Genomic DNA, 24260 nt, shown 5'->3' with positions numbered 1-24260 from the left:
TTTACATATTAGGATTGAGTCTAGTTTGTTTCATATAGGATTGTTGCATATGCATCTTAGGGGACAATGATTAAAACTACCTTGTTTAAAATCAAACCTTAGGATTGAATCTATAGCCCTTAAACACAGTTCATTGTTGCTAGATAAATGAAAAATCTTTGCTTAGATCCTTGTGTCGTTTGAATGTTTCCTCCTCTTGTTTGAACATTGGAACATCTCTATATTATTGGATTTAATTTGAACCTTAATTTTCTTGCTTATGGAACTTGAATACTTGCTAATGGTAACTCTAAACTCGGGTTAGCACTCCATTTCTACCAATCTTTTCGTTTAACCCGATTTGTTTGTCCTATCCATGAACCCAAACCTTTCTTTCAAACCTTGTTGTGAATTGTTGAGTGAGGCCTTTTTCATTGTGCTATTGGTTGTGAAACCTTGAGGGATTTGAGAACGACAAAGAACTGCCTCTTGATTTAGCTAAGTTAGAATTTGAACTAGCTGGTAGATTCAGTTTTGAAAGATAGGTGGCTAGTATGTTTATTTGGGGTTGGGTTGAGGAATAAAAAAAAAGAGGAAGTCCCTAAGGATAGAATCAATTNAAAAAAAAAAAAAAAAAAAAAAAAAAAAAAAAAAAAAAAAAAAAAAAAAAAAAAAAAGATCTTGCTATAGTCTCCTAGAAAGAAAGAAAAAAATATATACATATTAGGAGTTTAGCAAAGAAAAAAAAAAAGAGAGCTAGAAGTTTAAAGTTTAAACCTTAGGGAGTAAAAAAAAGAGTTAAAATCAAGGATATGGGTAGTGTAATTCTAGGGGGTTTGATATATACAAAAAAAAAGTGAATGAGAAAAGAGTAGATTATCAAAAGTTAAGCTTTGTATGCCCAAATTGTTCTCAATCTTAGATAATTTTCACAACTGTCTAGCATTCATTCTTTTGAGAGAAAGTCACCCAAAGAATTTGTTTTGAAACCACCTTACTAAAAAGCCTTACCATTAAAACCGATTGAGCTTGATTCACCTTCCATTTACAAGAATTCGCTAAACACTTAATTGAATGTGAAAAAGATGTTCTTTACTTTTAGATGGAGGTTGAACTAGATCGATGCATGGTAATAAGCATAGAAAAATATTTGTAAGTATGTTGATTGATCTTAGCACCATTAAACTATCTTTAAGGACTATAGCTTGAATCCTTCGCTTAGCATATAAAGGTTATGAGTCCCCGTTTTCAAACCGCACCCTCCTACTTACTTGCTAGAGGACTAGCAAGATTTAAGTTTGGGGTCTGATAACTCTCTAATTTACATGTTTTTAGCATCATTTTTGTCCATATTTTGCATTGTTCATACCCAACTTAGCATTTTTAGGTTATTAATTGTAGGAATTCACTTTTAGGCCATTTAGGGTGTTGCATTTTTGCATTTGCATGTTTTGGATGAAAATAGGTGCTTAAGAGCCTAAAATGGGGGAAAACAAGGACAAACCCGAGCATGTACCCGAAGGAGCCATCGAGCTGGAAGAACAAGTCCGAACCCCAACATGATCAAGGAGGATCCGAGAGCAGGAAGAACAATCCGAAGATCTACCCGAGGAGTAACCCGACCTCATCCTCGTGTACTCCATCGTGTAGACCCTCAGGCAGGTCTGGGAAGCTAGGTCAAAGGGGTTTCCATATATAAATCCCTCCTCTCCCTCCTCGCAAACGAGTACGCCGCAGACCCTCAAATCCGAGAGCGAGAGCCTTTGTGAGAGAACTGAGCGACTCAAACACTTTTCCCTTTTGTTTTAGATTTTATTTCATAACTTTTTATCATTTCTTTAGATTTCTATCTTGTATTCTTATCCCTCTACTTTATCGTTTAATATAATGCAATTTTCATTCATATTTGTTGTTATGTTTCTTGCTATGATTTCCGAGTAGTGTAGTAAAGTTTCTAGGGATGAGATAGATGATTTTGTGTTCTTGATCGGTTAGGATGTCTTAATTGATTGTATTTGTTTAATAGATTTCCTTCTAGATTGGTGTTATTAATGATGTCAACAAACCGAGAGGGTGAGATTAGATCTAAGGTGTTTTACCACCGAGAGGTGTAGATGAGATGCTTGAATCTACCAATGCTAGAGGTTTACTCACTTAGCCTAAGAGATTAGATGAGTAAGAGGTTTACTGACAATAATGAATCGGATCTTAATGCATGTTTGGTCATGTATCTCCAACGAGAGTTGAGTAGGAGATTGATTCAAGGTTGATTGTTTCTATCACGAGAGTGTTTTAACAAGAATTTAGAGATTCATTGTCTAGGAAATATTTGCTTGAGGCATGTAAGACATCTGTACTGGTTAGGAACACTTAGGATTCGATTACCCCATCCTTAGAAGCTTTCGTATTTTAATTGCCTGCATTTTCATTCATCACTCGATCCATTACCCGATCAGGTACACGATAACTTGCATCGAGTAACCCCTCGAGTTGTTCATACCATCTTTGCTTACTCGATCACCCCACCCGATCCTGTACTCGAATGCTTTCATCGAGTGCTTAGGTCGTGTGATTTCTTTGTTTATATTCTTTTCTTTTCTTTATTTTAGGATTGTTAGATCAAAACTCTTAATTGCTTGGCTTGACTTGCATAGTTCTGATTGCATCCTTCCTGCTAGCATAAACAACCATTTGGATTGATAACCCTTTGTACGAATCGCTCTTCTGGTAACTCACAAGTAGAAAGCAAAACCCTTTCATCTAACCCGGAAGATTGGCAATCACTCGAGCTAACTCTGCCGAAACCAAGAGAGGCTGGAGATTACAGAACCGGTGATCAAAGTGTTTTGAGGCATTCAAATCACTCTGCATTCTCAAAGTAAGTTCTTGACCTCAACTACAAAAGAAATGTCAAAACTATGACTGATTTGAAGGTATTGTTTCGTGTGTGATATGCAGGTACAATAACGGTGCTACTTCTGCTAGTAAGGTATTTAACAATGTGTGGTGCTGTCTTTGAAATCTCTTCCAGTTTAAGTTTTCAGCAAAAAGCTCTATTTGTTGCTGAGTTAGGCTCCAGAAGAAAATGTGGGAAGTTGTTCTCCTCATGACAGTCCTATTACAAAACTGATGGGTTCGGGTTCAAGCAGTGATAATACTTTAAATCAGCAGTCTAGCGGAAGCGAAAGATCGGCACAAAGAGAAGCTGCTCTGATGAAGTTTCGCCTTAAACGTAAAGAGCGATGCTTTGAGAAAAAGGTATATAGCCTTCTAAACTAAACAAGCTCAAGCTCTAGTTTTTTGAGACGAAATTCATACGCCTGTTTTGTTTGTTTTAGGTTAGGTACCATAGCAGGAAGAAATTAGCTGAGCAGCGGCCTCGCGTCAAAGGTCAATTCATTCGCATGTGAGTTCAAATCCTCCTCTTAACATATCTCTCTCTGGATGTACAAAAATTTTCCGTATACAGTAATTCACTGACATGGAGTCAAACCCTTTTTTTAACCTCGAGGAGGGATGATACTAAATCAGGAAATGAGTGTCCAAGTAGTGACGACAGCTAAACAACGAAATTGGTATAAAAGAGAGAGAGATAGAGAAATACACTTCGAAGATCTTAAGACTGAAGAACAAAAAAAAAGTTTCACAAAGTGGCGCATTAGCATATTTTGTTTCTCATTACTATTGCAATGAGACTTTCCTTTTGTATTATTAATTAGTACTCGTTTAAATATCGTATTCCTGCAAACATAACAATGTTGCTACAGCATTTATTTCCTAAAAACAATCATTTACTCATTAATTCTGATTAATATTTTAATAAAATTCAATTTTATCGAGTAATCCCTTCACTACACTTTTTATCCACACTATTTTCTCTTCGCTTGATACTCTTATCCTAAATTATTCTATGAATATAACTCGAGTATTTTTCCTTTTTTAATTGTATTTTTGTTCGTTAACTTACCGTTTTTATCAAGAAACGAAGTAACGAACCAGTAAACAGAGTTACAACTGACAACTAACAGAGTCAAAACAGAGTATTATTTTATTTTATTTTAGTTTCACAACGAGATCATTCACCAACGAGATCATTTAGTGCTCACCATCATCAACTCACTCTCTCTCTCTATCGCTTGCTCACTTTCTCGCTCTAGTTTTTTAGTTGAGAGTCTGTTTAATTACGTTCTTTTTCCGGGAAAATAGTTTCTCGAGAAAATCAAAAAGAAAAGCCTCAAGAAAGATTTCTCTTCGTTGATCGCTACGATGAGTCGTTTCTTTTGCTGTGTCACCGGAGAAACCTCAAATAGCGCACCGCCGGAAGAAGTGTTTGACGACGAACCACTTGTGGACACCGAATCCCTCAATCGTTTGTGGAGAGATGAACTCCAGATCCCTGACCCTCGCAGTCGTGGGGTTGAAGGTTCCGTTTTCGTTTCTCTTTCTTTTTCAATCTTCTGAAATCGAGGTTTCTTGTGCCTTAAGCAACTCTGTTTTTTTTAAGAGTGTGCTGACTTATTCGTTTTGATCTCGTCTCATGCAAGTGAAAGTAGTAGTAGTAGAGTTCTTCTTGTTTTCATGAAGTTAACTGATTCATTAACGTCATATGTTCAAGTGAAAGTAGTAGTAGTAGTAGACGTGTACTGCAAGAAATCGATTTTAGGGTGATCTTGTTCAATCGATCTTTAACGTTTAGTAATTCATACTGCAGAGCCGGATGCTACTCTTTTCCCTGTAACTCCACCTCTACCTGCCAATTGTGGACGACCATATCGATGGCACGAAATCTTACACTCAACCGTAAACTTCCGGCAAGAGTTTTATCTCGGCAAAGGCAACTTCGGCGAAGTCTATCGTGTCAATTTCGAAAGAACTAACGAGGTATAAACCCAAAAGGTCATTTCCTTTATGGTTAAATCTCGAAACCCAATTTCTAAACCAGAACTGCGACTTTTGATTCGTTAGGTTGGAGCTGTGAAGATTCAAGCTCATAACAACGAAACTGGTCATAAAGAGTTCTTGGCAGAGGTTACAACGTTGCATGAAGCTAATCACCCAAACGTGATTAAACTTCTTGGCAGATGTTACGGCCGCAGAAACCGTGCTATAGTTTACGAGTTCATGCCCAATGGCACTCTCGGACGCCACATCTTTGGTAAAGATAACTCAATATCAAACTCAACATCTTCAGTTTATTGATTCTGGTTTAGTTTCTAAACATACTCAACTCCTTCATTAACGTTCTGTTTTTGTAGATTACATGAGGAAGAGTCCGATACCTCAAGGTCTAGAGCAGCCAACTCGGGTTTTGGATTGGGGGACGAGGATGAGAATTGCCGAGGGTGTATCTGAAGGTCTGATTTATCTACACGAGGTGCTAAAAGTGATCAACCAAGACGTCAAGGCTGGGAATATTCTACTTGATGCGAATTTTGTGCCGAAGCTGACTGATTTTGGATTGGCGACTAAAGTCGTTGTAAACAGACGCGGCGTTGAGAAGCGGAGCAAGATCACTGAGTTGAAGGGAACTATGGGATACATCCCACCAGAAGCAGAGCAGTCCCACTGGGTTTCGACCAAGTACGATGTCTACAGCTATGGAGTTTTTCTGATTGTGCTTTTCACCGGAAGGAGACCTTATAATCAGAATCCGAATGAGACTGTTCCTGAGGATAAACGGAAACTCACTGATTGGGTATGACTAAAACCTCGTATCTAGCAACTTTTTATACGTTTCGTATTCTGTAAGTAATATATAAACTGAGTTGTGTTTTGGATGTTCATTTTTTGTTTGCAGTTTTTGCGAGTATGGGCTAGATATGGGGATGTGCCTGAGGCAGCTGATACTGCGCTCGGTAATACGTATTCGGTCGAAGGTTTAAAGAGAATATTTCAGACTGCGAGGCTTTGTATTAGTGCAGAGCCACAAGCACGGCCTCCCATGCGTGATGTCGTAACGATGGTTCGTCAAGCTGCAGTTTTCCCGGTCAGAGTGGTTCCCCTGGTGGAAAGGGGGCATACGATATAAAGAAGTTTTCTCAGACGGTTTTATGTAGGCTTTTTGGTTTTTTCAGAAACATATTCTAGACTTGGTTTTGTAACGGATGGTTTTGTTACTATTTGATCAGACTAATTTCACTCTTTACAAGTTTTTAATCAACGTTTAAGATCTTTTGTCTTCATTTCTCTGTTATGAAACTTCTTGAAGTTCTTGTTGGCGTTTTGCTAGATGTAAGTCTATCAGAATTAGCCTTTTTGATTTCCGATGCAAAAACCCACCAAATCAATTCTATCGGATCAATGATTTTGCAACTTTAGAAGTTAATTGTTGTGAAAGGTCTTGACTCTTTGATCATATATACCAAGAGAAGCTCTATTATATGGTTTGAATCAGTAGTTTAGTGGTTATCATCTACTTAAACATGGAGTCATTTGCCTTTAGGATGGATGATTTCTAAATCTGTAAATGAGTGTCCAAGTTGTGACGACAGTTGAACAACAAAACTAGTATGAAAGAGAGAGATTCATTTCCAAGATCTAAAGAACAATATGATATTTACAAACTTTAAGAGAGAGTTTGGTTATATTTTTAGTAATGTTTTCTTTTTATTTTGTTTATTTAAAGTCTATAAAGATTATTGCCATCATAATTAGTAAAGTACTCTTGTTCAAATATCATATTTCTGTAGATATATATACTATTGTACTTGCTATAGTATTTATGTTCTACGTACAAACAATCATTTACTCATGAATTTTGACTAATATTATTTATATTTTCACAAAATATCCATAACACATATTTTATTTATCATTTAAGGCTTTGTACATGTGATACTTTGATCTTGTTTTTTTTCCTTTTTTGATATTATATGAATCTAATTAGTGTATTATTTAATTTTATAATTAATAATAAAAACTTACTCATATAGGCTTTTAGTGTTCATCATTCGACTCTCTCTTTGCTCTAGTTTTTTTTCGTATAGAGTTCTCTCTCTCTGTCTAATTACATTTTCCGGGAAAAAGTTTCTCGGGAAATAAAAACAAAACTAGAAAAGCCTCAAGAAAGATATATCTTCGTCGATCGCTGCGATGAGTCGTTTCATGTGCTGTCTCGGAGGCGGAAGCTCAAGTCAAGTAGTGCAAGACCCAGAGGAACTACCGCAACTACCCCAAGCACCGGAGCCATCAGATTCATCTGATTCATCGGGACCAACAGATTCATCGGGAACTAGTGACGACGAAGGTGAGTAGTTTCATTAGGAATACCGAACTCTCTGACGATCGTGAACTTTTCTCGTTTTCTGATTTCTTGTACCACAAGCAAGTCTGTTTTTAGAGTTAACAAGTATCTCGATCTTGCGAAACTGATTTAGGGTTCTTCTTGTTCGTTATCTTTCTTTCTTAAGGTTTCGTTAAATTTCGATGGAATGAGATCGTACAAGGAACCGAGAACTTTAAGATAACACATTTGATCGGCCAAGGCAAAGTGGGCAAACTCTATCGCTGCTATTTCCCAAGAATTCATAAGGTATGAACCCCAAAAGTCTTGTGCTTTATTGGTTAAAGAATCGAAACCCACTTTCTGAAAGCAGAAACTTTTGATTGATTAAATTAGGTTGGAGCTGCAAAGGTTAATCATGGCAACACGCCTGGTCTTGGTGACTTCTTGGCAGAGATTAGAACGTTACGTGAATCTGATCACCCAAATGTGATTAAACTTCTCGGCAAACACTACGGCCAGACAAACACTGCCCTTGTCTACCAATTCATGCCTAATGGCTCTCTTGACCACCATCTCTTTGGTAATCAATACAAACCTAATCAACGTACTCTGTTTTACTTCTATATCAACTCTGTTTTAGTTCTGTATCAACTCATTCCAGTTTTGTTAAGTCATTCTCTTTTTGTTTGTAGCAAATGCAAGGCAGGTTCAGGGTCTAACACAAGCAACTCGGGTTTTGGATTGGGACACGAGGATGAGAATTGCTGTGGGTGTAGCCGAAGGTCTGGTTTACGTACACCAGGGGCTTTTATCGATTCACAGAGATGTCAAATCCACAAACATTGTGCTTGACGACAATTTTGTCCCGAAGCTGACTGGTTTTGGAACCGCGACTAAGATCGTTTACGATGAAGACGGTGTTGAGATGCAGAGGGGGATCAGTAAGAATGGAACTGAAGGATACCTTCCACCGGAAACAGAGAACTTCGGGTTGGTTTCGACCAAGTCCGATGTCTATAGCTATGGAGTTTTTCTGTTAGTGCTTTTCACCGGAAGGAAAGCTAATGATGATCGGGAGAGACCTGAAGCGAAAAAGAAACTCACTGATTGGGTATGACTCAAACTTTGTACATCTAGGTTTAGTTTTATACGTTTCGTGTTCCAGAAGTAACTTAGGTTTTCTCGAATGTAGAAGTAACTTAGGTTTTCTCGAATGTAGAAGTAACTTAGGTTTTCTCGAATGTATTTTCCTTTTACAGTTAATGCCAGTGTTGACTAGATTGGAGTATGCGCCTATGGTTGTTGATGTTGCGCTCGGTAAGAAGTATTCGGCTCATGGTTTAAACAGAATATTTGAAACTGCGAGGATGTGTTTAAACGCGCACCCACTTGAACGGCCTGCAATGGATTTTGTGGAAACGTTGGTTCGTGAAGCTGCAGCTTACCTGGTCCCAGAGGAGCAGCCCCAGGTGAAAGAGAGACGTTGTTCGACATAAGAAGTTTGATCAGGCGATATTATGTAGGGTTTTTGGTTTTTAGGTTTTTACCAGAATCATCATATTATAGACTTGGTTTTGTAACGGATGGTTTTGTTACTATTTGATCAGACAATTTCCCTCTACAAGTTTTTAATCAACGTTTAAGATCTTTTGTCTTCATTTCTCTGTTATGAAACTTCTTGAAATAGGAATAGAAGAGATAAAAAAAGCAGAGCATAAAACTTCATGTTGGTGTTTTGTTAGATGTGTAAGTCTCAGAATTAGCCTTTTTTATTTCCAATGCAAGAACCTATCGGGTCAATGATTCTGCAACTTTATACAAGTAAAGTTGTGAAAGGTCTTGACTCTTCTCTTGATCATTTAGACCAAGAATAGCTCTATATATATGATTTGAATCAGTAATTTAGTGGTTATCATCTCCTTAAACATGGAGTCATTTAGCCTTTAGGATGGATGATTCTAAATCAAGAAAAATTAATGAGTGTCCAAGTAGTGATGACGACAGTTGAACAAGAAAACTAGTATACAAGAGACTAGAGAGATTCACTTCCAAGATCTGAAGAACAATATGTTAGTTTACAAACTTTAAGAGAGAGTTTGATTATATTTTTAGTAATGTTTTCTTTTTATTTTGTTTATTTAGTAATAAAGATTATTGCCATCATAATTAGTAAAGAACTCTTTTTCAAATATCATATTTCTATAGATATATATACTATTGTACTTGCTATAGTATTTATGTTCTACAATAATCATTTACTCATGAATTTTGACTAATATTACTCTATTTTTAATAGTGATTGATCAAGTCTTTGTCTTTATATTTTCACAAAATAGATACATATTTTAAACATCTTTTTAAGGCTTTTTACGTGTGATACTTTGATCTTTTTTTATATATATTCAATGAATCTAATCTAATTAGTGTATTATTTAATTTTATAATTAATAATAAAAACTTACTCAAGAAGTAGAGCTCATATATATATATATATATATATATCCTCCGGCTAGTTCTTTTAGTGTTCATCATTCGACTATCTCTTTCTCGCTCTAGTTTTTTTCGTATAGAGTTCTCTCTCTCTCTCTGTCTAATTACATTTTCCGGGAAAAAGTTTCTCGGGAAATAAAAACAAAACTAGAAAAAGCCTCAAGAAAGATATATCTTCGTCGATCGCTGCGATGAGTCGTTTCATGTGCTGTCTCGGAGGCGGAAGCTCAAGTAACGTAGTGCAAGATCCAGAGGAACCACCGCAACCACCACAACCACCACAACCACCGGAGCCAACAGTTTCATCGGAAACTAGCGACGAAGAAGGTGAGTAGTTTAATTAGGAATATCGAACTCTGACGATCGTGAACTATTCTCGTTTTCTGATTTCTTGTACCACAAGCAAGTCTGTTAATTAGAGTAACTTCTTTTGGGAAACAAGTATCTCGATCTTGCGAAAGTGATTTAGGGTTCTTCTTGTTTGTTATCTTTCTTTCTTAAGGTTTCGTTAAATTTCAATGGAATGAGATCGTAGAAGGAACCGAGAACTTCGATATAACACATTTGATCGGCCAAGGCAAAGTCGGCAAACTCTATCGATGCAATTTCCCAAGAATTCATAAGGTATGAACCCCAAAAGTCTTGTACTCTATTGGTTAAAGAATCGAAACCCAGTTTCTGAAATCAGAAACTTTTGATTGATTCAATTAGGTTGGAGCTGCAAAGGTTCATGATCATGGCGACGACTTTTCTGGTCTTGGTGAGTTCGTGGCAGAGATTACAACGTTACGTGAAGCTGATCACCCAAATGTGATTAAACTTCTCGGCAGACACTACGGCCTGCAAAACACTGCCCTTGTCTACCAATTCATGCCTAATGGCTCTCTTGACCACCATCTCTTTGGTAATCAATACAAAACTAATCAATTCTGTTTTAGTTCTAATCAACTCATTCCGGTTTTGTTAACTCGTTCTCTCTTTTTGTTTGTAGCAAATGCGAGGCAGGTTCAGGGTCTAACGCAAGCAACTCGGGTTTTGGATTGGAATNTTAATTAGAGTAACTTCTTTTGGGAAACAAGTATCTCGATCTTGCGAAAGTGATTTAGGGTTCTTCTTGTTTGTTATCTTTCTTTCTTAAGGTTTCGTTAAATTTCAATGGAATGAGATCGTAGAAGGAACCGAGAACTTCGATATAACACATTTGATCGGCCAAGGCAAAGTCGGCAAACTCTATCGATGCAATTTCCCAAGAATTCATAAGGTATGAACCCCAAAAGTCTTGTACTCTATTGGTTAAAGAATCGAAACCCAGTTTCTGAAATCAGAAACTTTTGATTGATTCAATTAGGTTGGAGCTGCAAAGGTTCATGATCATGGCGACGACTTTTCTGGTCTTGGTGAGTTCGTGGCAGAGATTACAACGTTACGTGAAGCTGATCACCCAAATGTGATTAAACTTCTCGGCAGACACTACGGCCTGCAAAACACTGCCCTTGTCTACCAATTCATGCCTAATGGCTCTCTTGACCACCATCTCTTTGGTAATCAATACAAAACTAATCAATTCTGTTTTAGTTCTAATCAACTCATTCCGGTTTTGTTAACTCGTTCTCTCTTTTTGTTTGTAGCAAATGCGAGGCAGGTTCAGGGTCTAACGCAAGCAACTCGGGTTTTGGATTGGAATACGAGGATGAGAATTGCTGTGGGTGTAGCCGAAGGTCTGGTTTACGTACACCAGGGGCTTTCCTCGATTCACAGAGATGTCAAAGCCACAAACATTGTGCTTGACGACAATTTTGTCCCGAAGCTGACTGGTTTTGCAACCGCGGCTAAGATCGCTTACGATGAAGACGGTGTTGAGATGCAGAGGGNTTAGGGTTCTTCTTGTTTGTTATCTTTCTTTCTTAAGGTTTCGTTAAATTTCAATGGAATGAGATCGTAGAAGGAACCGAGAACTTCGATATAACACATTTGATCGGCCAAGGCAAAGTCGGCAAACTCTATCGATGCAATTTCCCAAGAATTCATAAGGTATGAACCCCAAAAGTCTTGTACTCTATTGGTTAAAGAATCGAAACCCAGTTTCTGAAATCAGAAACTTTTGATTGATTCAATTAGGTTGGAGCTGCAAAGGTTCATGATCATGGCGACGACTTTTCTGGTCTTGGTGAGTTCGTGGCAGAGATTACAACGTTACGTGAAGCTGATCACCCAAATGTGATTAAACTTCTCGGCAGACACTACGGCCTGCAAAACACTGCCCTTGTCTACCAATTCATGCCTAATGGCTCTCTTGACCACCATCTCTTTGGTAATCAATACAAAACTAATCAATTCTGTTTTAGTTCTAATCAACTCATTCCGGTTTTGTTAACTCGTTCTCTCTTTTTGTTTGTAGCAAATGCGAGGCAGGTTCAGGGTCTAACGCAAGCAACTCGGGTTTTGGATTGGAACACGAGGATGAGAATTGCTGTGGGTGTAGCCGAAGGTCTGGTTTACGTACACCAGGGGCTTTCCTCGATTCACAGAGATGTCAAAGCCACAAACATTGTGCTTGACGACAATTTTGTCCCGAAGCTGACTGGTTTTGCAACCGCGGCTAAGATCGCTTACGATGAAGACGGTGTTGAGATGCAGAGGGAGGTCAGTAAGAATGGAACTGAAGGATACCTCGCACCGGAAACAGAGAACTTCGGGTTGGTTTCGACCAAGTCCGATGTCTATAGCTATGGAGTTTTTCTGTTAGAGCTTTTCACAGGCAGGAAAGCTTATGATCGGGATAGACCTAAAGCGAGAGAGAAACTCACTGATTGGGTATGACTCAAACTTTGTACATCTAGGTTTTGTTTTTTATACGTTTCGTGTTTCAGAAGTAACTTAGGTTTTCTCGAATGTACTTTTCTTTTGCAGTTAATGCCACTGTTGAGTCTGATAACTAGATTGGAGCAATCGCCTATTGTAGTTGATGTTGCGCTCGGTAAGAAGTACTCGGCTCAAGGTTCAAACAGAATATTTGAAACTGCGAGGATGTGTTTAAACGCGCAGCCACTTGAACGGCCTGCAATGGGTTTTGTGGAAACGTTGGTTCGTGAAGCTGCAGCTTACCTGGTCCCAGAGGAGAAGCCCCAGGTGAAAGATAGACGTTGTTCGACATAAGAAGTTTGATCAGGCGATATTATGTAGGGTTTTCTTTTTTTTTGGGTTTTGGTTTTTGTAGTAGAAACATATTATAGACTTGGTTGTGTAACGGATGGTTTTGTTACTGCTTCTATGATATGAGACAAGTTCAGGGTGTGAACCTTTTGAGACATTGCCATCTGTAAAGTAGTTGTTAATCAACGTTTGAGATCTTTGGTCTTCATTAATTTATCTGTTACTAAACTTTCTAAAAATAGAAGAGAAGATGAGGGAGGGGAAATAACAGAACAGAATAGTTCTTACCTTTAGGAATTTTCAAAACAATCTCTTTGGTTTCCGATGCGTAGATTTGATTTCGATTTCCGTGAAAACCCACCAAATCAACTGGATCAGATGGATGATTCTGAAACTTTACAAGTCATGTTGTGAAAGGTCTTATAAGTCTTGATCCTATATAACAGGAGAAGCTTTCTCGGTTGGTAGGTTATACTTGGATCCACATCTCTTTAAATGTTTCAATAAAATAATTAGTGTTAACATTTCGAAATCTAATGTTGTTTTACATCCCATTTGATATAGGAGTCGTTTGTTGGTATTGAATCTATTTGCAAACCGTGTTGATCTAATGGAGGAAGCATCAACATCGACATCAGCGCCAATGGCTGCAAAACCAAACCTTGTTAGAAAGACAATGGCCAAACAGCTGACCGGAAAACGTGAAGATTCGCCGCTTCATTCGGCTATCAGACGCGGAGATTTCTCAGCGGTGAATGAGATTTTGAGTGATCATATGGAATCAGAAGAGGAACTAAGTGAGTTGTTGCGGAAACAGAACCAATGTGGTGAGACTTCTCTTTATGTGGCGGCAGAATATGGTGATGCGGAGGTGGTTGCAGAGCTCATCAAGTACTATGATCTTGAAGACGCCGAGACCAAAGCTAGAAATGGGTTTGATCCTTTCCACATTGCTGCTAAACAAGGCGAATTGGGTATGCATTTTTGTCAACTTCCATGAAAATTTTTAATCATAAAGAAAGTTTGTGATATTGATCTTAAGCATTGGGAAGAAACACTTAGATAAACACATGATTAAAGTGTTAATCTTTGTTTGTTTTGAGGAACCACATTCACATGATGTGTACTACATTGATGAAATTTGGAATATGTTATATAGACGTTTTGAGAATACTAATGGAGGAACATCCGGAGCTAGCAATGACGGTGGACTTATCAAACACGACGGCTCTACATACTGCGGCGGCTCAGGGACACGTGGAAGTTGTAGAGTATCTACTAGAAGCCGCAGGTAGTAGCCTAGCCGCGATCGCAAAGAGCAACGGGAAAACAGCATTGCACTCGGCGGCTAGGAATGGTCACGCGGAAGTAGTAAAGGCGATTGTAGCGGTTGAGCCGGACACGGCAACGAGAACCGATAAAAAAGGTCAGACGCCACTTCACATGGCGGTGAAAGGACAAAGCATCGATGTGGTGGTTGAGCTGATGAAGGGACATCGGTCGTCGTTGAATATGGTTGATTCGAAAGGGAACACTGCGTTACATGTTGCTACTAGGAAAGGTCGTATTAAGGTATGCTAATCATCTCCAATAACCTTTTTTTTAGAAAATTTGTAAACACTTTACAATTTACAAAAATAAGGAGAAAATTTAAAACATACAAGGTGGTTTCAAGAAAAACACTTTTTAAAAAGGTAGCTTTAAAAGGTAAAATAGATACTGTAAAATGTACATGCAACTTTCTCTGCTTTTCGTTTTCTTAGCGTCCAATTTCTCCCTTTTCGTTACGTATAACATTTAACGAAATTTATACGTTGAGAATTACATGTAACGGTATAATAAACTCAGTAATAAACAAAGAATCGAGTCTTCACTAACAAGTTACGATAAATATTGGAAAATATAGTTTAGTGAGATTTTAATGTGATTGCAGATAGTGGAATTGCTTCTAGATAACAACGAGACAAGCACAAGCACAAGAGCCATAAACAGAGCCGGAGAAACGCCGCTCGACACGGCTGAGAAAACCGGCCATCCAGAGATTGCCGCGATTCTCAAAACCCGCGGCGTCCCCTCCGCTAAAGCCATCAACAACCCTACTCGGCCAAACGTGGCGCGTGAGCTCAAACAAACGGTAAGTGACATCAAACATGAAGTTCATCACCAGTTAGAACACGCTCGAGAGACGAGGAAACGCGTTCAAGGAATAGCTAAACGCATTAACAAAATGCACATAGAAGGTCTTGACAATGCGATTAACTCAACCACAGTCGTTGCTGTTTTAATCGCCACCGTTGCTTTTGCGGCCATTTTCACCGTACCGGGACAATACGCCGATGAATTGAGTTCGCTCTCTCCTGGACAATCCCTAGGAGAAGCGAATATAGCGGATAGACCAGCGTTTGCGATTTTCTTTATATTCGATTCAATCGCTCTTTTTATATCTTTAGCGGTTGTGGTGGTTCAGACTTCAGTGGTTGCGATCGAGCACAAGGCTAAGAAGAATATGATGGCTGTGATAAACAAGCTGATGTGGGTAGCTTGCGTTTTGATATCGGTAGCGTTTTTGGCGTTAGCGTTCGTGGTGGTTGGTGAGGATGAGAGGTGGCTAGCGGTTGGAGTGACGGTGTTCGGTGCAACGATAATGCTCACGACGCTTGGGACAATGTGTTATTGGGTCATTATGCATCGGATCGAGGCTTCTAATGTGAGAAAGTCGAGGAAAGAGTCTATGGCAAGATCGAGACAATCAGGATTGTTGGAATTTTCTGGGATGTTAACCAAGAGAATGTATGCTATTTAGTGATTTAGATACAAATTAAAAGTGTATGTGTTGAGTTTTGTTCTTCAAAGATCTTTTAAAAGATGTAGAAAACAGAGACTGAAGCGTGTGGAAGAAGTAAACGAAGTTAAACCGTAATTTCTTTTGTTTTTTCTTCCGTTATGATATATGTATGAGGCCATTATTGTTAGTTTGAAACTTTAGTTTATTTCAAGGAAACGTTTAAAACTAGTATTGAACTTTTAAAAAAATTAAATTTCTTTCTATATATTTTAAAACAATGTAGACGTTATCAATGGATAAGAAAATTTGATTCTGAGATCATTGTGAATCGCTACACGCCAATATTTAATAAATTTATCAAAATGATACAACTGTTATGAATATGATATTTTAAAAAATCTATTGGTCAATGGACATTGTAAAATAACAAAATATATTCTCTTAACATTATATAAATTGATATCCGTGCAAAAAGCATGGTTTACTTACTAATAATATATGTTTAAATAGACAAAATTAGACATCATGCATCATATAAAAACCGAAAAGACTACCACCAAAAGTGGACATTTTTTTATTATAATAACAAAAAATAAGAAATGATGTCAACATCAAAGATGAATCATAACGACATTATATTGACATTATATTGTACAGTTTATAATATGATCCAAATTCCTAAACCCAAGAAGAAGAAACAGAGCAATCTCATCATATCATTCACTTTTGTTTTTCTTCCATGGAGTCTTCTTCTTCTCTTCTTCCTTCTCAATGGTCTAATCTACCTTTAGATATACTTGAGTTGATCTCAAATCGTCTTGACCACGACGGCTCATCAGACACCGTTGATCTCATCTGTCTCCGTTCTGTTTGCGCCACGTGGCGTCTCTTTCTTCCTCTCTCCGACAACAACAACAACAACAAAAACAGTCCTTTTTCAAAATTCCCAAAGTATCTTCCTTTTTGGTCATCTTCTTCTTCATCAACCTCTGGCTTCTTCATTCTGAAACAGAGCAGTGTCTATAAACTCGAAGCTCCTTTGATGAATGCGAGTACTTGGCTGGTTAAGCTTCAAGAGACATCTCCAGGGAAAATGCGAGTCTTGGATCTCTTCTCAAACGACAGAATCAGTTTCTTGCCTGAGAAGTTCCCGGAGAAGATCGATTTACAGGAGTTTCATGTGAGATTGGTTCGTCGAGCTTATCGTATGGAGTACGCAAACAATGGCGGTGGCGAGATGTCTTCTTGTTTCTGGTCTCTGAACTCCGAGAAAGTTGTGATTTTGTCTTCAGGGGAAGAAGAAGGCTCGGCGTTAATGGCGATTCACAGTGGTGGGAAATTAGGGTTTTTGAAGAGTGGAAACGAAGAAAGATGGAAGATTTTGGATAATTCGTGGAATGTGATCTACGAGGACATAATGATGTTGTACAGAGAGAACTGTTGCATCGTTGTAGACGACAAGGGTAAAACCGTAATTTACGATGTGAGTTTCAAGGTTTCGGATTTGGCTGATGGTTTGGTCGGAGGAGGTGGTCACAAAAAGCATCTTGTGGAGCATCCCAACGGAGAAGTGTTGCTTGTTGACAAATACGTGAAACACGTCTGGTCCATATCGGAGCGTTCGAAATCTGCGGTGGAGTTTAGAGTTTATAAGCTGAAGAGAGAAGAGAAGAGATGGGAAGAGGTGAGAGATTTGGGAGACGTGGCTCTGTTTATAGGAGATGACTGTTCTTACTCCGTTCAGATTCCGGCCGGAAATTTCGCCGGAGGTTGTATTTTCTATAAAGATTATAGGAATGGAGGAAGAAGCAGAGGAGTATGCTGTGACGGTGATGGTCTCTTCAATGTGGACTTTGAGATGGGTGATTTTGTGTTTCCTATAAAGCCCAAATATTTTGGCCCATAATGTGATTTGGGCCTTCAATTCTGTATTTCCAACTTTTAAATTAATAATTGTGTTTAAGCGCTAATTGTGTCATGTAATGTATATCAGAATCTCACATCATATTATAATCAAAGCATGTGTGTTGCTATTTAATAAGTATTCATGATGATTACAACATATAACGATTACAATTGCCATGTGAGAGAGGGTAACCAAAGTTATAAATTCTACTACTTGTTTGATAAAACAATCTGATAGGTCTCTTGCCACATAATTTGGAGGTATAAAAAGTTAATGCTTTGGTCCACTAATGCCTTCTCTTCCCACAACATCTTTTTTGTTTATTTATGTAGTCGGTGATAGAACAAGTTTGAGGTTGATATGTGGAATATGTATGTAAATTTTTTATTACAAGCTCACGACAAAGTTTGTTAGTTGATTTGACAAGATGATCCAAGAGATAAAATCCAAGTTATCGTTTTATTTGCTTTTTAATCAAACGCATAATTCTAATATAGTGACCAGATAGATGATTCTATATAGATTTTGTCCCTCAGCTTTCAAATCCATGTGTACCCCTCTCAGATGGGAATACTTTCATATTTACCAAAATTATTTCTGACCAGATTCTGATGTAAAGTTAGATATCTATGTACTATTTACTACGAACAGAAGCTTTCGTTACACTCTGTAAATGCCAACACAGAGACGATGAGTAGTCCCTCAGCACAATCCATGAGAAATGAGTTGGTAGCTTATGCTCGCTGGCTTCATGTTTCCGAGTTAGAGGAGAAGTTTATGAAGTAGAGGTCAAAACTATATTGGTTGAAGGTGGGGGATGGAAACAATAAAGCTTTCCACAATGCTGTTAAAATTCGATAGGCTTGAAAAGCAATCAAAGAAGTTACTTGTGTTGATGGTACCATAGTCACTACTCAAACTGATATCAAGAAGGAGGCAGAGCGATTTTTCAGGGAGTTTCTTGGTTTTAAACCTGACAATTATCAAGGCATCTCGGTTGCAGAACTGGGGAACTTGATTAGTTTCAGGGTTTCAGAAGCATCAGGAGATGGTCTCACGAAAACTGTTACGGAGGAAGAAATTAAAGGTGTTCTGTTCTCTATGCCATCCGATAAGGCTCCTGGCCCTGATGGTTACACTATTGAATTTTTTAGAGAGACTTGGTCCATAGTGAAGAAGGATTTTGTGGCTGCAATACAATCTTTGTTCCTCTACGGCTTTATTCCCAAGGGGGTAAATACAACAGTTTTGGCGCTAATACCAAAGAAAAAAGAAGTAAAAGAGATGAAGGACTATAGACCAATCTCTTGCTGCAATGTTTTGTACAAGGTTATCTCTAAATTGATTGCTAATCGGTTGAAACTCCTCCTCCCAGATTTTATTTTGCCGAATCAGTCTGCTTTCGTCAAAAATCGCTTGTTGATGGAAAATGTTCTCTTGGCTTCAGAGCTTGTGAAAGACTATCACAAAGCTTCTCCTCCAAGCCGTAGTGCCATAAAAATCGATATATCAAAAGCTTTCGACTCAGTTCAGTGGCCTTTTCTCCTCAACGTCCTCACAGCTCTTGATTTCCCTCCACAGTTTATCCAATGGATCGAATTATGTGTTACTACTGCATCATTCTCAGTTCAAGTGAATGGAGAATTATCTGGTCTTTTTCGTAGTGCAAGAGGTCTTCGTCAAGGATGCTCTCTATCTCCTCACCTTTTTGTTATATGTATGAATGTGCTTTCACACATGTTGAACCAAGCAGCAACGGATCGCAGAATAGGATATCACCCTCGATGTAAGAATCTTCACTTAACCCACTTGTGCTTTGCAGACGATATCCTCGTTTTCACATATGGGACGAAAACTTCTATTGAGGGCATTCTGCACATATTTGAGCAGTTCGCAGACTATTCCAGCTTGCAGATAAGTCTGGAAAAATCCACTATATACATGGCAGGAGTGAGCGAAAGTGACATGGCTGACATTCTCCACACCTTCCCCTTTGCTTCAGGCTCCCTACCAGTACGCTATCTTGGTCTCCCATTGCTGACGAAGAGAATGAATTCAAGTGACTATACGCCGTTGGTTGAAAAAATCAGGGGTAAGATTGGTCAATGGACGGCTAGGCACCTCTCTTTCGTAGGTCGTCTTCAACTGATAAGCTCTGTGATACATAGTCTCACAAATTTCTGGATGTCTGCATTTCGTCTTCCAAGCGCATGTATTAAAGAGATTGATGGTCTCTGTTTAGCTTTCTTGTGGTCTGGCCCAGAGTTGAATGCTAAGAAAGCTAAAGTTGCATGGACAGATGTTTGTCAACCTAAAGCGGAAGGGGGACTTGGCTTAAGATCTCTAACCGAAGCGAGCAGGGTGAGTTGTTTCAAGCTCATATGGCGGTTTCACTCATCAACCTCTTTGTGGGCTCAATGGCTTCGAGTATATTGTCTACGCAAGGGTTCTTTCTGGTCGGTGAACAACAACTCCCAGAATGGCTCTTGGATGTGGCGGAAGCTACTGAAATACAGAGAACTAGCCTCCCCATAGGTAAAGAGTGGCAACACAACGTCGTTTTGGTTTGACAATTGGTCCTCGCTTGGGAAACTGATTGACATTACGGGACAGCGTGGTTGCATTGATATGGGAATTCAGCTTTATGATACGGTAGCAGATGCAGCTCTGAATCACCGCACGAGGAGACATTGGTCTGCTGACCTCAATCATATTGCAACCACTTTAGAGGCATTCCGATCCCGCAGGCAACCTCAAACAGAGGATATTGTGTTCTGAAAGGGGAAAGGCGACCAATTTAAAGCAAAATTTACCACAATCGATACATGGGAAGCAATAAGGGAGGCCAGGCCTAGTGTCGAATGGTATAAAGGTGTATGGTTTTCGCATTCTACACCAAAATACTCATTCTCGTTTGGCTTGCTATTAAAAACCGTTTGTCAACTGGTGATAGAATGACAAGTTGGAACGTCGCGGTGGATCCATCATGCGTTCTTTGTCATGCCCCGGAAGAGAGCCGAAATCATTTGTTTTTTCAATGCCCTTATTCTGCAGGGATTTGGTCGGCTTTAGTTGGTAAACTCCTCTCCCATCGATATTCCACAAACTGGGAAACTCTGCTTACTCTCCTCATAGAAAAGTCCATTGGCAACGAATGCTTCTTTCTGCTTAGATACGCTTTTCAGCTCACAGTTCACTCCCTCTGGAAAGAGCGCAACAATCGCCGCCATGGTGCAGAACCGACTCCTTCAGCACAACTGGTTCGAGAGCTGGATAAGGTAGTACGCAATCGTTTAACCTCTATTCGGGAACAAAGTGATACAAAATATGACAAATGCATGTTAGATTGGTTTGCATCAAGATAGGCTAGAAGTTTATACAATGTATTAATCTTTAAACTCTTTAAAACTATGCAACACTCGATGTAAAAACGTATTTTTTCGAATAAATTTTACATTTTATTAAAAAAAAAAAATGTAAATGTTAGAAATATGAATGATATACTAGTAAAAGCCAAATTTCAACCGTAAAAGTTTGTCGTTACCTTTGGGTTTCTCTGGAATTCAACTATATGAATATCAAGTGAAATGGTAAAGTTGTGTATTTGTGAGATAAAGGAGAAGAGAGAAAGAGCACATGGAGGCAAATCTAGTATAATGGTCTATCTGTAAAAGATACATATCCCTAAAAACAAGTAACATTTTTTTTCTTTTTTTTTTTCTTCAGGTTTTATAATCACTTTTTCTCTCACTCGCCCATTGCAATTGTTGTTCTACTTCTAATTCACAGATCCAAAGTCCTTTCATTTTCTTGGATTCTGATTCTCCCAAAATTCATTTTTTCTTAGTGTATATATCTGCGGACCTTTTTTGTTTAGTCTTTGTTTTATTTTCCCAAGAAAAACAATTTTTCCACAATCTTCTTTTGTCTTCTCTTTAAACTTCTTCTGAAACTCGACAAGATTTTTGTGGTTTCCCCCAAAAATTAATCTCATTTTCTTGTTTGTTTTCTTGAGATTATTTTTTCACTCAGTGAGACTTTAGCTAATTTTTCCCGCGGGAATTCTCTTTTGCTCGAGAAAAAAAGTTAACTTTCTTGAATGGCGTCAAGAGAAGTATCAGCGATGATCAAACAAGGGTTTATCGCAGACCCTTCTCTCTCGTTTTCTCCGTCAAGAATCACATCTCCTCCTGTTAAACTCTTCACCGCCTCGCCGCCTCCTCCGCCGAACGAATCGACTCACAGCTCAAACCCGACTCTTTTCGACATGATGTCTGATGAGCACAACCGCGAGCCGTCGCCGCCACGGAGGAAGTCTCACGCGCGCGTGGCTCAAATCTTGACGGAGTTCAAGAACGGCGTCGTTTACGGTCACAGCCTCGGGCCAAGTGATGTTAAGCTGACCGTGGTTGGAAAAGACGGTTACAGAGTCACCATGGATGTTCATCGGAAGGTTTTATCGGAGAAGAGTAGGTTTTTCATGGAGAAGATGAATTCTAGAAGAGAGAAAGGGGTTTCTCATATGGTGGAGATTAGTGAGTGTGATGATTTGGAGATATATGTTGAGACTGTGGTTTTGATGTATAGTGATGATCTCAAAAATAAGTTGATCGGTGAAACTGTCCTCAAGATCTTGGCTTTACTCAAGGTATGATTTTTCATTAGAGTGTTTTTGGTTTGTTTGCTCTGATTTTGTGATTGATGTGAATCTCTTTTCGTGTGTAGGTTTCTGCAGCTATAATGTTTGATGAAGGGGTAACGTCGTGTTTGGAGCATTTGGAAGCTGTTCCTTGGTCAGATGATGAAGAAGAGATTGTTGTGTCTTGCCTTGAAGAGCTTCATCTTCCTAATGATTCAGTCACTTTAATTCTTCAGAGAGTTTCATCTGAACCTTCCACTTCGTCCACGAGAACTAGAACGGATGATATCTTCTTGAAGCTTCTCACTGGTGTTTTACTAGCCAAAGATGATAAAGCTCGGCGAGAGATGAAAGTTTTGATCTTTAAGTTGGTTAGAGAAGAAGCTGATTATGATGTCTCTAAAGACACACTCTACGGTTTGTGCCATAGATGTCTCACATCTCTTGTGCTTTGCTTATCTGAAGTGACTACGCAGATGAATGATCCGGGGAAAGACCGTGGTGCTTTGATGGGAGAAATCGCCAGAGAAGCTGATAACATGCTGTGGATGGTAGATATTTTGATTGAGAAGAGATTGTGTGATGAGTTTGTGAAACTATGGGCGGATCAAAAGGAGCTAGCGAATCTTCATTCCAAGATCCCAACAATGTACAGACACGAAATAAGCAAGGTCACTGCGCAGATATGTATTGGTATAGGTAAAGGAAGGGTCTTGGTGAACCGGGAGACTAGGTTTGCGGTTTTGAATACCTGGTTAGAGGCTTTGTATGATGATTTCGGGTGGATGAGACGGTTGTCATCGAGATCTCTGGATAGGAAACTTGTGGAAGATGGACTCAGCCAGACCATATTGACCTTGTCGTTGAGACAACAACAGGTGATTCTGATGAAATGGTTTGATCGGTTTCTGAGCAAAGGCGATGATTGTCCAAATGTTCAACGTGCATTCGAGGTGTGGTGGAGAAGAGCTTTCATAAGACAGGTCTTGACAGAGCCAGATGGATCGCAGCTGCAGATTACACTCTATGACTAACCCAAAATACTAAGCAGTATAAGATTCTGTATTTTTCTTTTGCTCTGGTAAGCTGTTACTATTTGTGACTTTCATTGAGATATACAGATTCAAAAGAAAGTGGCTCAGAGATATTCTAAAACAATGATCAGAACATAAACAAGAAACCAAACTCTCAGGGCACAGAACCATTTTTTCCCCTTTTGTAAACCAAAATGAAAAATCCGATTTCTAGTTTGAATCTAAATTATTGCCCGGCCTTGCTTAGCCGTTAGAATGCCAATTGGGTGGTTGAGTTAGAGCCCAAGAATTGGTTTCATTCATCTGCCTGATCTTGCATTGCTTGTCATCTATATATTCTGCAAAGTGAACTGCTATGAACCTTTGTTTCCGTCTTTTCAAGAGATGATTGGATCAGGTCCATATTTCAACTTGGGCAGATCATCGGTCCTGTTGATCAAGATTAACCACAGAGTTAGTTTCACAAAGGAGATTAATTTGGCGACGGCACAAACCAAACTAAAATGGTATTTGATACCAGAATCTCTGAAGACAATGAAAGGATAAGTATTAAGCTTAAGCATATGTTGAACACAAGATGAGATGTCACATAAGTCCAGAGAACTCCAGTAATGTCATAAGCAAAAGTCACAAACTGAACCCTTAAAAACAGAGAGGAATGAAATCTGACCTTTGGAGGACTTTGAGTATCCCAGTACCGAGCTTCATTGGTATGCCCATAATCACACATTCTGTAACTCCCTCTATGTTATCAACCTTTCCGCTAATTGCTGCACTAAATAAATGATCTCCAGTCCTCTCAAAAGATGCCTGCATCAGCACACTTTTGTCCATCTTCTGAATACCGGTTCTTTGAATCCCGAGAACCTCCCCCTGATCAAGAGAGATAGAAGTGACATATTTAATCATTAATATGACAATATTAGAAAAAAAAATATATATTATAAGAGAATAGAGATCATATTAACAGATTCAAGTGTCTTAGAACTGACCCTGTAAGTCATGACATCAGCCAAAAGCATCATGTGACGAATGTCTATACTCATACC

General features: G+C 38.8%; 7 protein-coding genes and 1 long non-coding RNA gene across 8 annotated transcripts in view; 7 read left to right on the top strand and 1 right to left on the bottom strand.

Annotated features, from left to right (window-relative positions):
* On the top strand, positions 2773–3083 carry LOC104729008. Its single transcript, XR_002034130.1, has 3 exons — positions 2773–2857; positions 2938–2968; positions 3052–3083. It is a non-coding gene; the product is annotated as an uncharacterized LOC104729008 (long non-coding RNA).
* Positions 4246–6007, top strand: LOC104729007 (serine/threonine-protein kinase CDL1-like). The gene is made up of 5 exons (XM_010447909.1): positions 4246–4402; positions 4691–4860; positions 4945–5134; positions 5235–5674; positions 5777–6007. The coding sequence occupies exons 1-5, from the start codon at positions 4246–4248 to the stop codon at positions 6005–6007; spliced, it is 1188 nt and encodes a 395-aa protein (XP_010446211.1).
* LOC104729006 (serine/threonine-protein kinase CDL1-like) lies at positions 7055–8709 on the top strand. The gene is made up of 5 exons (XM_010447908.2): positions 7055–7225; positions 7389–7510; positions 7598–7784; positions 7897–8315; positions 8464–8709. Exons 1-5 carry the CDS (start codon positions 7072–7074, stop codon positions 8698–8700), a joined length of 1119 nt encoding a protein of 372 aa, XP_010446210.1. The 5' UTR covers positions 7055–7071; the 3' UTR covers positions 8701–8709.
* LOC104729005 (probable serine/threonine-protein kinase RLCKVII) lies at positions 9886–12850 on the top strand. Its single transcript, XM_010447907.2, has 7 exons — positions 9886–10021; positions 10197–10318; positions 10406–10598; positions 10834–10955; positions 11043–11235; positions 12093–12508; positions 12605–12850. Exons 1-7 carry the CDS (start codon positions 9886–9888, stop codon positions 12848–12850), a joined length of 1428 nt encoding a protein of 475 aa, XP_010446209.1.
* On the top strand, positions 13458–15732 carry LOC104726606 (ankyrin repeat-containing protein At5g02620-like). Its single transcript, XM_010445497.1, has 3 exons — positions 13458–13821; positions 14007–14419; positions 14781–15732. Exons 1-3 carry the CDS (start codon positions 13458–13460, stop codon positions 15648–15650), a joined length of 1647 nt encoding a protein of 548 aa, XP_010443799.1. The 3' UTR covers positions 15651–15732.
* On the top strand, positions 16357–17639 carry LOC104726605 (putative F-box protein At5g60060). The gene has a single exon (XM_010445496.1). The coding sequence runs from the start codon at positions 16372–16374 to the stop codon at positions 17536–17538; it is 1167 nt and encodes a 388-aa protein (XP_010443798.1). The 5' UTR covers positions 16357–16371; the 3' UTR covers positions 17539–17639.
* LOC104726603 (BTB/POZ domain-containing protein At5g60050-like) lies at positions 21213–23235 on the top strand. The gene is made up of 2 exons (XM_010445494.2): positions 21213–22186; positions 22264–23235. Exons 1-2 carry the CDS (start codon positions 21638–21640, stop codon positions 23209–23211), a joined length of 1497 nt encoding a protein of 498 aa, XP_010443796.1. The 5' UTR covers positions 21213–21637; the 3' UTR covers positions 23212–23235.
* Positions 23265–24260, bottom strand: part of LOC104726604 (DNA-directed RNA polymerase III subunit 1-like) — a 13164-nt gene continuing 12168 nt past the window's right edge. Inside the window, exons 27-28 of the mRNA XM_010445495.1 lie at positions 23882–24084; positions 23265–23640 (exon numbers count right to left, since the gene is read on the bottom strand). Of these exons, the coding sequence (XP_010443797.1) occupies positions 23589–23640; positions 23882–24084 (255 nt within the window). The 3' untranslated portion in view covers positions 23265–23588. The remainder of the gene's footprint in view (positions 23641–23881; positions 24085–24260) is intronic.

The sequence above is a fragment of the Camelina sativa genome, chromosome 11 (genome assembly GCF_000633955.1).
Source record: "Camelina sativa cultivar DH55 chromosome 11, Cs, whole genome shotgun sequence".
Lineage (NCBI taxonomy): Eukaryota > Viridiplantae > Streptophyta > Magnoliopsida > Brassicales > Brassicaceae > Camelina > Camelina sativa.
The sequence above is the reverse complement of the archived record's forward strand: the minus strand, read 5'-3'. Positions and strand labels throughout refer to the sequence as shown.

What these genes read in the sequence shown, in the direction of transcription:
- LOC104726605 (XM_010445496.1), top strand. Translation starts at nt 16,372, where the DNA reads ATGGAGTCTTCTTCTTCTCTTCTTCCTTCTCAATGGTCTAATCTACCT.
- LOC104729007 (XM_010447909.1), top strand. Translation starts at nt 4,246, where the DNA reads ATGAGTCGTTTCTTTTGCTGTGTCACCGGAGAAACCTCAAATAGCGCA. An exon ending in TCTCGGACGCCACATCTTTG is followed by an intron (nt 5,135 to 5,234) that starts GTAAAGATAACT and finishes CTGTTTTTGTAG; the next exon opens with ATTACATGAGGAAGAGTCCG. An exon ending in AACGGAAACTCACTGATTGG is followed by an intron (nt 5,675 to 5,776) that starts GTATGACTAAAA and finishes TTTTGTTTGCAG; the next exon opens with TTTTTGCGAGTATGGGCTAG.
- LOC104729005 (XM_010447907.2), top strand. Translation starts at nt 9,886, where the DNA reads ATGAGTCGTTTCATGTGCTGTCTCGGAGGCGGAAGCTCAAGTAACGTA. An exon ending in ATTTCCCAAGAATTCATAAG is followed by an intron (nt 10,956 to 11,042) that starts GTATGAACCCCA and finishes TGATTCAATTAG; the next exon opens with GTTGGAGCTGCAAAGGTTCA. An exon ending in TCTTGACCACCATCTCTTTG is followed by an intron (nt 11,236 to 12,092) that starts GTAATCAATACA and finishes TTTTGTTTGTAG; the next exon opens with CAAATGCGAGGCAGGTTCAG.
- LOC104726603 (XM_010445494.2), top strand. Translation starts at nt 21,638, where the DNA reads ATGGCGTCAAGAGAAGTATCAGCGATGATCAAACAAGGGTTTATCGCA. An exon ending in AGATCTTGGCTTTACTCAAG is followed by an intron (nt 22,187 to 22,263) that starts GTATGATTTTTC and finishes TTTCGTGTGTAG; the next exon opens with GTTTCTGCAGCTATAATGTT.
- LOC104729006 (XM_010447908.2), top strand. Translation starts at nt 7,072, where the DNA reads ATGAGTCGTTTCATGTGCTGTCTCGGAGGCGGAAGCTCAAGTCAAGTA. An exon ending in TCTTGACCACCATCTCTTTG is followed by an intron (nt 7,785 to 7,896) that starts GTAATCAATACA and finishes TTTTGTTTGTAG; the next exon opens with CAAATGCAAGGCAGGTTCAG. An exon ending in AAAAGAAACTCACTGATTGG is followed by an intron (nt 8,316 to 8,463) that starts GTATGACTCAAA and finishes TTCCTTTTACAG; the next exon opens with TTAATGCCAGTGTTGACTAG.
- LOC104726606 (XM_010445497.1), top strand. Translation starts at nt 13,458, where the DNA reads ATGGAGGAAGCATCAACATCGACATCAGCGCCAATGGCTGCAAAACCA. An exon ending in TGCTAAACAAGGCGAATTGG is followed by an intron (nt 13,822 to 14,006) that starts GTATGCATTTTT and finishes TATGTTATATAG; the next exon opens with ACGTTTTGAGAATACTAATG. An exon ending in CTAGGAAAGGTCGTATTAAG is followed by an intron (nt 14,420 to 14,780) that starts GTATGCTAATCA and finishes ATGTGATTGCAG; the next exon opens with ATAGTGGAATTGCTTCTAGA.